The sequence below is a fragment of the Leptonychotes weddellii genome, chromosome 1 (assembly GCF_054177405.1).
Source record: "Leptonychotes weddellii isolate Sample4059 chromosome 1, ASM5417740v2, whole genome shotgun sequence".
Taxonomy (NCBI): Eukaryota; Metazoa; Chordata; class Mammalia; order Carnivora; family Phocidae; genus Leptonychotes; species Leptonychotes weddellii.
The window spans coordinates 110,681,404-110,693,715 of NC_138369.1; the positions used below are offsets into that span (position 1 = coordinate 110,681,404).

Consider the following 12,312-nt stretch of genomic DNA (forward strand, 5'->3'; position numbering starts at 1 on the left):
AAAAAATTTACCAGCATTAAAAAAAATTATACATTTTAATGTATAGCTAAGTTTGGGAACCAGTGCTGTAGGCAAACTGAAGATAGAGTAAGGAGACAAAAACTTTCATGAGTCTGTACACATTTATCTGCTCAAGCAGCTTTTCAGCTTTATTGAACATTATCTGAAAATTAAATGTCCAGCTGGGTAAAATTATCAACCCGAAATCTTAGATCACAGTTAACTTGCCAACCTTAAATGGTGCTCCCTGCCATATTCACTGGCCATATTCCAAGAATGTATACTATTTGGATACTTAAAGTACCCAGACAGCTTTCATAGCCAAGCTAAGTTGGGGTTTTATTTAAAGGTAGGAATGTCAGTCCCATTTTTGTGATGAGAAAACTGAGTTGCAAAGAGGCTATTAGTAGAAGAGGTAGAAGTAAAGTTCTTATAATATAGTATCCTGACAGCCAGGGTTCCCTCCTACTTAGTGTTGCTACTTATGTTCTTGTATTTGAAAAAGGTATCATTTGTTTTGATCACAGTAAAACTTCATAATTATAATAGGTATACCATTTATTGACAACTTACTATGTATGAGCCAGGAACTGTGCTAGGTGCTTTATCCCTTCCTGGAACATTTGTTTAATCATAGCAACAATCACATGCAGTAAATATTATTAACACTACTTTAAGGATAAGGAAATTGGAAATGAGAGCTTGTTACTTCTTCAGTGTCTCTTAATTAGTTCACTTCTCTGGAATCTGGAATTTGCATCCATGATGACATGGGTTGCATTGGCATATAAAATGCCAAAATGCATGTTCTTTTCATTTTGCTGTTCACAGAGATTTGATTTTGTACAGCTTCCCAGTTCAGTAAATACCTATTGGTTGACTAGTAGGTAGTAGACACTGGGTAACCCTGGATTGGATTGCATTTTCCCTACACGTTATAATTTACATTTTTTTTAGAAGTAAGTTTTTTTCCAGTTGCTTTACCACTATGCTAAGTACTGAGCATAGGATCAAAGAACAGTTGAATGGGTAAATGAAATGGAATCTTTAGACTGCTTAGTTTAGAGTTGCTCAAATTATAAGGACTAGTGAAACTACTTTGCTGATAATTTCCTTTCCCTTAGGAACTTAAAATATTAAAATGAAAGACTTTTAAGATGTAGCTTAAATTGTACTCCCTAATATTTTCAAACAAATACTGAGTTATTGGAGAGTGTGCTTTGAGTTGTTCAGTCATACTCCATATTGCCATTTTTAAAGATTTTATTTATTTGACAGAGACACAGTGAGAGAGGGAACGCAAGGAGGGGGAGTGGGAGAGGGAGAAGCAGGCTTCCCGCCGAGCAGGGAGCCCGATGTGGGACTTGATCCCAGGACCCTGGGATCATGACCTGAGCCGAAGGCAGACGCTTAATGACTGAGCCACCCAGGCGCCCCTCCATATTGCCATTTTTAATAAAAACTGTACTCTTTTAATAAAAAGACATAATTGGTCTGTATGGCTGACATTTATTTAGATGCTTGCTTTACAATTTTTTTTTTTCTAATTGAAAGATAAGAGGAAAATAAACTTGGCAATGGCTATTAGGGACTGGATGGTTTAGTTTTTCAGAGAGATAACATTTTCCAGATTACTGAATTATGATACTGAAAATGAAGGGAAAGCTCCTTGTTGGCGGATAGTGTTAGAATAGCCCTAATGCAGAATCTCATTAAAGCAACTGTCAGGATTCCTCTATTTTACCATCGCCTCCCCTATTCTATAAGAAGCAACTGTCGTTTTGAGTGAGTGTACTGCCAAAGAGGCATTTACAAATAAATGAAAAATGTCACAACTGATTTCACTCCTTCCAGAATACTGTGTGTCAGCTTTGTCACAAACTGTCTTTGTTATTCTCTGTTTTAGATCTCCCATCTGGACATTGGAAATAACTTCTGATGGTCTAGGGCCTCTCTCATTTGACCCCAGGTAAGCCCTCTATTGGTGACCTTTTCCAAATACTTGTAAAACTGTTTGAACAGTTAGAGAATATAAAAACCTTTCCCCCTCTTTCTCTCTGTAACCACTGTTTTTGTCAAAAAGTATTCAGATGTCAATATCATTTACTTACACTTTTGAACACTGCAGAGAATTATTCCATGCATTACAAAGCACTGTAAAATTATGCAATTATATTTTACATTCTTTTTTCCAATACAATGGTTTGTCGTTAGCATGCTTAATCTAATAATAATGCTAATAACCAGATTACTTGTAAAGAAGATATATGGCTATGCATTTCCCATATTTTGAAATAGATGTCCACATTTTTATCACTTATTTTTATATTATCTTGGATACATAAGTCCTCCATATAATTTTTATATAACATCATTGATCCACATTCATTATTGCCATCCCCATGAGGTAGTCCACTGCACTACCATCAATTCTGAGCCACATATTGTGCTAAGCAATTATATGAATTATCTTATATAAATGTATCACAGTGGTACTTGAATCCTAAGTTAATATGGATTTGGAAAAAAACAACTAATTAGAAATTGCTAGCAGCATTTTTTATTATGGCTATTAAATTAAAGGAAAGTAAATCTTCATATAATTATAATTTAAGAGATTTTAATCAGTATAATTAGTTACAGATTGTGCTATCATTTGAGATTATTTAGCTTTCTACTTGAAAGATCATGGAATGGACCAGTTAGCAATATTCTATTTCTCTTGGAAAATAGAAGTTGAAGTAATCATTCATTCATTCAACAAATATTTGTTGAACACCTATTATGTGCCATTTACTTTGAAGACATGATGGTGAAAATATGTATCTAATTCTCAAGACCTTACAATGTAGTGGATGTCAAAAAATAGGCAAGTACAATGTAGTGTGATAAATGAAAACAGTAGGGAAAAGCATGAGGTACAGTAGCAGAAATGAAGTGAGCATCTAAGCCCGACTAGGGATGGATGCTCAGGGAGTGATGTGGCAGTAGAAGGTGAAGGGGTATTAAATTTTAGTTGCAGAGTAGTTTGTGATGTCTGAAGTATAGTGTTTAAGATAGGGCGATATGTCTAAAGAATTAAGGAGGAGGCAGATCATGAATGTCCTCAATGAGCCATACTTCGGAATTTAGATATAGTTGCGAATAGTGGCAGTTAGACTAGAAAGACTTCATCGGATATTAGACATTCTCTTCAAATTAGGCTGGTCAAATTCTCACAGCACTAGTTTACTATATATAAGAAAGGAGGGCAGGCCGTTCTTCCTCCTTCATACCTATATAAATAAAATATATTTCCTAGATTATAAGGTCTTTATGAGCAAGAACCTGGGTTAATTCACCTTGTTTTCTCAGTATCTATTGTAGTACTTTGCACATAGCAGGCTCTCAATATTTATGGTGTAGGATAACAGAATTGAATGTAAAACTCTGGAAAATGGATAGTTTGACCTACCTACCAGAGGCTCCCTGCAAAGACTGCTTATGATCATAACCTCTTCTTTCCCTGATCAGTTGTCATAAATGGCAAAATTCTTTTCCGCATCTCCTCCTTACTTTTAGATTTATAGTAAGAGGCACCATCAAAGTAAATCAATATGAAAAGCAATTTTTAAACAACATGTCAATTTGTAAGTAAAAAATATGTCAATAAATTCTCTTTAAAAAAGGTTTGGAGGAAACTAAGAATACATGAAGAAAATGATTTTTAGCAAAAGAAATGCAATATATCCAGTTTTTATTTATTAACTTTTTAACTCTAGAAAATACATTGTCAAAATAAATACATTATAAAAGCTTTCTTTTGTAGTGAGAGAGATGAAATGGTAACTATAGTTATATGAATCATATAAGTTAATGTATCAAGAAGATAAATTTCACTTGTTATGTAAGCAAAAATAATTTAATGAGGAGCCTTTAAAAATTATGGTGATTGGGGTGCCTGGCTGGCCTGGTGGAAAGAGCATGTGACTCTTGATCTCAGGGTCAAGTGTTTGAGCCCCACATTGGGTATAGAGATTACTTAAATAAATAAATAATTTAAAAAATTATGGCAATTAACAAATCACAAAATTACTTTAATAGTATGCAGTTGACCTAGGGAGTCAAACCCCAAACGGTTGAAAATATGTGTATAACTTCCAACTCTCCCAAAACTTAACTCCTAATAACCTACTGTTGAAGCCTTACCAATAATGTAAACAGTCTGTTACCATACATTTTGTATGTTATATGTATTATTTACTGTATTCTTAGAATAAAATAAGCTATAGAAAAGAAAAGGTTATTAAAATTATAAGGAAGAGAAAATACATTTATAGTACTGCATATAAGTGGGCCTGTACAGTTTAAACCCATGTTGTTCAAGGGTCAACTGTATATTATTGTATAGTGTGGACATTTTGGGTTCAGTTTTAAAAATAGATTCTATATTTCTTACTACTGTAATATTCTGTATTCTAGAGACTTTTCTTTGACCAGCTTTTCTGGCATTACTCCTTTAAGTGTGCTGTCTTATGATCATTTTTCTGCTGGATTGTCCTTGGGACCAGTGGAGCATTTCTGAGAATTTTTTTCTGTGTGACCACATGTAATTCTGGAAGGACTGTGAATACTCAGCCAAAGCTGCACAGAGTAGGATATCAGCTTTCATGTCTTTTTGGTGTCCTAAAGATAAGGAGATACAAACTGGTAGTTTCAATAAACCCAATAATTTTGGCAGGACATTTATATTATTTTTTTTTTCAAAATATAAAACATTATATAGAATATTTAAGGAATAAAGAAAATATAAACAAGGATACCAAGTTGCATTTAGAAACTGTCAGCCTTAATATAACCTGTTGTCCATCTTGTAAAGGCAGTATTTTACAAAATGAAGAAGAGGCAGTTCTCAAAGAAATGCTGCTTAGTGTTATGGAATAGTGGACATTTTTCTGGCTTGCTGTCAGTCAAAATACAGGTTAAAAATCGCCAAATTAAAGCAAATAAAATGAAGAGTAGAATTGAGAGTAGAAAAGTAAATGAGTAGAAAAGAAGCAGAAATGAGAGCTCTAAAACTGGGAATGTTGTGAAGGGGATCATGATATGCTGTCCCTAAATTTGCTTCTTTGGTATAAGAATTACTTTGAGCTGAAGGTATTTGAGTTCCTGAAATCCCTTATCTGCCTAAAAGCAGAGCCTTCCAAAAGAACTCAGAAGTCATTGAATCCCTTTCTGCAAAGCAACTCTAAGGTCACCACACCCAAACAGACATTACCACAATACTGTCATATCCTCCATCTATATTTTCCTAAAGGTCCTTTTATTTTTCCAAAAAGTGATTTGCTTTTCTATAGGTGCCCTTTCTCCCCCTCCCTTTCCCTTAGTGAGTTAAGCATATATACCCCAAATTCTAACTTCCCCTTTGAGTTACTCATCTCTGAGTGCTCCTTCTCCCAGTGCACATGCTAGAGGATTTTTGTTTGATTTTCTCTTCTTGTTCTCTCTTTTGTCAGTCTAATTTACAGGGCCCTGGCCACCAACTTAAGACTGTAGAGGGCAAAAAGATTTCCTTCCCTGCAATTGAGGCCTAGGACTTCATAGCTCACGGACACAAGTATTATGGATTACACTTTAGGAGTATTTAGTGTAGGAATTTGCTTCCCCACATCTCCTAGGTCAACACTTGATATAAGTTAACTTTTGTTATCTGATCTCAGTGTAGCAGTTCTGCCCCTGGGCTAAAGCTGGTCCAAGTGAAATATACTAATAATGAAGAGATTAAAGGTGAACCACAAGGGCATTCTAAATGTCCTCATAATACCTCTAAAATGTGCTTTTTTAAAAGCAAAAACATGGTCCTCTGTCTTAAACAGCTATAGGTTTCTAATATATAAAATAAAAATTTGGTTACGGTTCTCCTTAGGATGGGTTTACATCCCAACAAACCCATCATTAAGTTGAAAATATCCTAAGTCCAAAATGCATTTAATGCACCTAACCTACTAAACATCATAGCTTAGCTTAGCCTGCTTTAAATGTTCTCAGAACACTTACATTAATCTATATTTGGGCAAAATAATCTAACTAGAGCCTATTCTATGATAAAGTGTTGAATATCTCATGTAATTCATGAAATACTGAAAGTGAAAAACAGAATGTCTGTATGGGTACAAAATGGTTTTAAGTGTGTGGATCGCTTACCCTCGTGATCGCGGGTTTGACTGGAAGCTGCGGCCTGCTTCTCCTGCCCAGAATCACAAAGGAGTAGCATATAGCATATTGCTAGCCCGGAAAAAGATCAAAGATCAACATCTGAAGTATGGTTTCTACTGAATGTGTGTCACTTGCTTTCACACATTGTCTTAAAGTTGAGATATCGTTAAGTTGAGACTTTGTAAGTCAGGGACCATCTGTACTTTCTTTAATGTATAAAAGAGCCCAAAGATGTCAGCTCCCAATCCATAATACCTTATCATATATATATATCACTTCTAACAAGAAATAGGAATTTCTGATAAGACAAAAATGATGATTTCCTTGGCTGTAAAATAGGAGCTCAAACAAATGAGAAAAATCACTAACTCCTTATATATTCAGATTGCGAATGAAATAAAAAGTTCACAAAAGAGAATTTCTTCTACTAAGAGGTAAAAAAAAAAAAAAAAAAAAAGCAGGAGATGTAGCCAGGCCTGCCAGTGGGATGTGTAAAACCCCAAGCCGGACTAGTGGCTGAAGGGTGGCTTCTGGCTGGGCCAGGTGGTGGTAACAGTGCGAAGCGCAGGCTGCCGGGTTTCGGGGTTACTTTCTAAGCTCCTTCTGTCTATTGGTTTCCTTCTTTCACTTCCACCTTCTGACTCCGACACTTCCACCTTCTGACTCCGACAGCACCTGTTCTATACCATTACCTTGGCAGGCAGCCTTCATGTACATTTTAACAAAGTCTCTGTGCCAAATTTTCTCCTTAAGTTACCAAAGGCAATTGTTAAAAAACCTTGCAGAACAAGTAGGACAAAACAAAACAGTTTTCTGTGAAAGCTGCGATAGTCACACATCCTACTGGCAGACCTCTTGTGAATTTTACACACACTATTAGAAGCTGGCTGTTGACAAGGAAGACTTTAATTGTTTTTAATTGTCTCGACAAAGGGGTGTAAATCTCCTCCATTCCATTACTGTTTATTGAACGTCTGTTCATGCTAACATGCCCAATTTGGCTTCTCTTTTTCATTAATATAGCTATGCAAATTTTCAGGAACTGAGACAAAAGCAGGTGGTTGGTTTTTTGTTTTTTTTTGTTTTTTGTTTTGCATTAAGACAAAGCCTTTTCCCAGCAATACAGCAGGGCTCATGACAACTTGTTGCCTGGTTACTAGGGATCTCACATGTGGGTTTTCATAATAATAGGTATTTTGATTTTTTTCTATAGAAAATATGGTAGAATTTTCTTCTTTTAGTAATTGTGGCCCATCTATGTACCATTTGCCATATGGAGATGGAAGGGGAGAATTAAAATAAAATTTCTCTCAAAACAGGAATAACGTAGTTTCTGTTGGGGACACATATTTGTTCTACTGGAAGTAGGGTTTTGCACACGGTAGAACCAAAGGTTTTCTCACATTTCTTTCTCTTACCGTATCACTCTTCTTTAATTCCAAATTCTAATTGGCTATTCATTCCTAAAGTATTAAAATTCAGGTAACATGAATTTCAGAGAAAACTTTCAGAGGCTTCTTCCTCTTAATATCTGTTACACCATGCTCCACATTCCATTTGTTTTAAAATCCATTTAATTTTAACTGGAAATGAAGTAAATTAAAAATTATGAAGAGAATTTAGTGAAGAATTTTGTAATAGATTATTTTTGATTACCATATATCTGAGTAATCTTTTGTAAAATTTTTACATACTGGTCTAATTTCTTCTAAATTAGAAAATTGGAATGTGTGCCAACATTGATGGATACATGCGAAAGCACAGATTCGGGTCAGAAAGATGAAAGGCAATAATTAAATAACATCAAGGTTAATAGTCTAGGAACTTGACAACTGTATTAGTACAATATGTTTATTTAGTAGATTTAAAGTGGGTTAATCAGTAAACCATTCAGCATATCCTGGTTATGTGGCATGTGTATAAAAATGCATGGGGTGCTATGAAATATATATTTTAAGCAACCAAAAAGCTGTACTGGACTCCATTTATGATTTTAGATATTATGGAATGTAGAGTTCAGTATGTTTCCTGCTGCAGAACTGTCTACAATTATAAGAAAACAAAATTGGCACTGAAAAAAATAGGATACAATTAGGGAATAGGAGCATATTTAAATAGGTGCTAATATGAGGTGAAAGCATGTTTGTCAAGGTCATTAGAGAAGGGTTAAATATGTGTGCTGTGGAATTTTCAGAGAAGGCATGTTAGAGCCAATATGGCTTGCCTGGACTGTGACAGATGGGGAGAACTTGGGTAGATGAAAGAGGTAAATAGAAACCTTTCTGGGGTGACCAACAGCGTGAACTATAAAAGTCCTTTGGCAGGTAAGGTCAGAGAGAATGGCTGTGCAAGAAGTAAACCTTAGTGACTGGAACAGAGGATTTTTCCTGGGCAGTTACTGGATTTGAGGAGAAGTAAGTAGGGTCCGGGTCTTCACAGCCAGGCAGGGTACTTTAAACGTAGACAATGGACAGTGTTAAATTCTTGGGCTGCGAGTGTCATTATGAAGACAGGTCTTCTGTGAAGAGAACCTAGGCTGGGATTAGAGGCAGGATGGTTGGCTGGGAGAGTTGTGGATATCTATGCACAAGAAGAGTAGGCTGAGTGAGGTGAGGGTATGATGGGGGAGTGAATGAAGAAATACAGTGTAAGTAATTAAGCTATATTTTACTGATGCTTATTTCTTATTTACAAATATAGTACAATAATTAACACATTCCAGAGACAGTAATTAGCAATCAGGTTAAATTACTTTGATTACTTCTTTTGCATTTAATGAAAAACATTTTGAGAAAGCTACTTTCTAAGGTGTTTTATAGGTCCTCTCAATATAATGTCTCTTTTGCTTTTACTTCATTCTCTCCCTCTCCCTTTCCCTTTCTGTCCCTTAGCTCTTTTTCTCTGTCCTCTCTTTCCAAGTTTTCTTTCTAAAGGAACAAAGTTTTAGGGTGAGTTTTATTAAATTATTTTTTTAAATTACTCATTTTATGTAAGTATTATCTAAACAGTTTAAAAATTATATAGGCTTAAAATGAAAGAAAAATAGCAACCTTCTTTTTTTTTTTTAAAGATTTTATTTATTTATTTGACAGAGAGATAGCAAGAGCAGGAACACAAGCAGGGGGAGTTGGTGAGGGAGAAGCAGGCCTCCTGCCGAGCAGGGAGCCTGATGTGGGACTCAATCCCAGGACCCTGGGATCATGACCTGAGACGAAGGCAGTTGCTTAACGACTGAGCCACCCAGGCTCCCAAAAATAGCAACCTTCTTATACCTCTCTCCATTCCTACTCCTAAGAGACGAGTTTAACTGTTCTAATTTTTTCTTCTCATAGTTCTATGCTTATATAGTTATTTCTTAATTTATAAATTGTTATTATCCATTTACTTCTTGTTTTGTTAGTTGAGACTGTGTTTCTCTAAGATCACATCCCCCCCAGCCATCCAAATTATCCTCCATTTTAATTACAAGGCTACATCACAGTTGTTTGTTAAATTAATGGTTTTTACATTTATAATAATTAAGTATCATTTACTTCTGAACCAGTACATGTTATTATGATTGTTTTTTTTTTTTTCTTTCTCACATATTTTTTTCTATGTTTTCTTTGTATCTGTTGCTATTTGTTCCCCAGTGTTCTATGACAGGTCTATTAAATACCATTTAAAATGATTTTTTGTTGTTGTTTTCAGGAAAGCATTCCCTTTAATGCCTTTATTATTGAAGGCAAAGGCCAAGTGACGAATTTGGTCCTTACCTTAGGAAATGAAAATAGTCACAGAACCCAGAAGAAACTAGGAAAAGTGTTCTTCTGAAACACCAACAAAATAAACTCCTCTTGAGCTTGATGGGGGCAGAGAAAGGTTGGGAGTGAAGAAGGGACTCATAGGCGGAACTCATAAAATCATCTATTAGCTACATTAAACTGTTTTTGTTTTTGTCCTGGAAATATTCCTGTTGTGTCCCTTCATCCTCCTGCATCAGCTTTCACTGTTGCTTCTGGGCCCGGTACAACTGTCATCCCACAACTTTTCTTTCCTGCTTTTGATTTTAGGATCCTACGTTACCTTTATCTCATTCCTGCCTCCTGTGGCTTTCTCAGAAAGGGTGCTCGGGAAAGTTTTTTGACTCCTCACATGTTTGAAATGTCTCTACTCTCCTTTCACGCTTGATTGGTAGTTTTGGTGAGCACAGGCGGCTTCCTCTCAGAACTTTCAAGCCTCTGTTATCTTGCAGTGTTTCTGCTGGGAAGTCAGAGGCCATTCTGATGGTTGGTGCTACTACTCTCAGGAAATTTTACGATCTCTTTTTTGGGCACCTGTGTGCTTTTTCAAACTTGTCTTTCAGTTTGGTAATTTTTTTGTTCTTTTTATTATTGTCATTGTTATATTATTATTGTGATTTTCTTTCCTCTGATTTCTCTATTTCTGTAACTCCTATTGGAAAAAATGCTAGCTATTCTGGATTAATTCTGATACTTTTCTCTTTTTTCTTGTTACTTTCCATTTCTTTTTGTTTCTGTTGTTTTTTTAAATTTTGTCTTTTATTATTATTTTTGTAACTTTTAAGAACTCTTTACTCTGTGATCATTCCTGTTTTATGGTATGCAGTTCTTGTTTTATGGTACACTATATTTTGTCGAAGTCTTTCTCACTCTGCATAGTCTGTTTCCCTCTGATTCCCCCCTTTTTTTTTCCTGTCTTACTCTCCTTTATGTTAGAAGCATTCCTCACATATTTAATAATCTATAAAGGACTTTTAAGAATGAAACATTAAAAGCTAATAACTGTAGGCCTCTTAGGTGGGATTTGTTTCCTGATGAGCTTCACTATAGAATGTATAGAATGGTGATAAGCAAGCCTTTTCATTTTTAGTACCTGATCACACACACACACACTTCATGCAACAACCCAGAAAAGTAGATGTGTTTCCCATTTTAGTGTTGAAGAGACAGAGTCAAATGGGATAAAACAATTTTCCAAGGTTACATATCTCATTAGCCGCCAATATTCTGTTTTATATTCAAGTCTGTATGGCTCAAAATCTCACACTCTTTCTAAGATAGCATTATTTAATTTTATTTTATTTTTTTCTGAGTTCTGAGCCAGGTGGTATTATGGTAAAATTTGGTGAAGATGGTCACGACTCTTTAAACTGTAGATTACGAGTAATTTAACTGAAGTGTAAGTACATTTTGAAATTCTCTCTGAAGCTTTTCAGTTTATAGCATTTAAACAAAATGTTAGAATAGTAAGTTATAAAGGAATTAGAAATGCTTCACCAGTTTGTACGTCACCGATGTCACCACATTCTTGAAGCATAAAGCTAGAAGTGGAAAAGGAATACCTTCATAAACTGCAGAGTCAAATAAAAATATGTATAGTCTTTTGAGAAAGTAGTTTGGTAATATATATCAATAGAAGTTGATACCTCTGACTTAGACCTCTAATTTTAGAAATCTTTTTCTACAGGAGGAAATCAGAGGTGTGGATAAAACTATAGATAAATCTTCAAAATTATGTCCATTATTAAATATATAAACATAAAATTAGAAACAACCTAAATTCCTACAATGGGAGAACTTTTAAATAAATTATGGGGAAGCCATATGTAGGAGTATTATCTCGGTCTTAAACATGATGCTTTCAAAGGGTACTTAAAATACCATAAGGAAATGTCTGGTGTGTTAAGTGAAAAAGCAGAATGCCAAATTGTACTCAAAGTACTGTGCAAAGTAGGTTAAAATTCATGTCCATATGCATAGAAAAAAAGACTGGAAGAAAATATACCAAACTGCACAAGTATTTGTCTCTAGATTCTAGAATTATAGACAATTTAACTTTTCTCATTGATACTACTCTGTAATTTCCAGATTTCCTAAAATAACTATGTATTACTTTAATAATAATGCAAGTGTATACTCTTTAAAAACACTTAAAGGAAAGAGAAAAACTCTCTTTGGTCTTTTTGCTGTTGAGAGTGAAGCTAAGGGTTCTTTGGTTCTTCCTTATGATCATATCATCATCTGGGGATAGAGCTAATGGGAAAGAATTAGGCTCTTTTCTGTGCTAGATTGTCTTTAAGAATTTCCAAATTTAGGAAAAGGGGCTGACTCCTGT

General features: G+C 35.0%; 1 protein-coding gene across 1 annotated transcript in view; it reads left to right on the plus strand.

Moving 5' to 3' along the window:
- Positions 1-1,577: 1,577 nt before the first annotated feature.
- Positions 1,578-12,312, plus strand: part of NAALADL2 (N-acetylated alpha-linked acidic dipeptidase like 2) — a 1,010,672-nt gene continuing 999,937 nt past the window's right edge. The window contains exons 1-2 of the mRNA XM_081813090.1: positions 1,578-1,598; positions 1,948-1,969. Coding sequence (XP_081669216.1) covers positions 1,578-1,598; positions 1,948-1,969 — 43 coding nt within the window. The remainder of the gene's footprint in view (positions 1,599-1,947; positions 1,970-12,312) is intronic.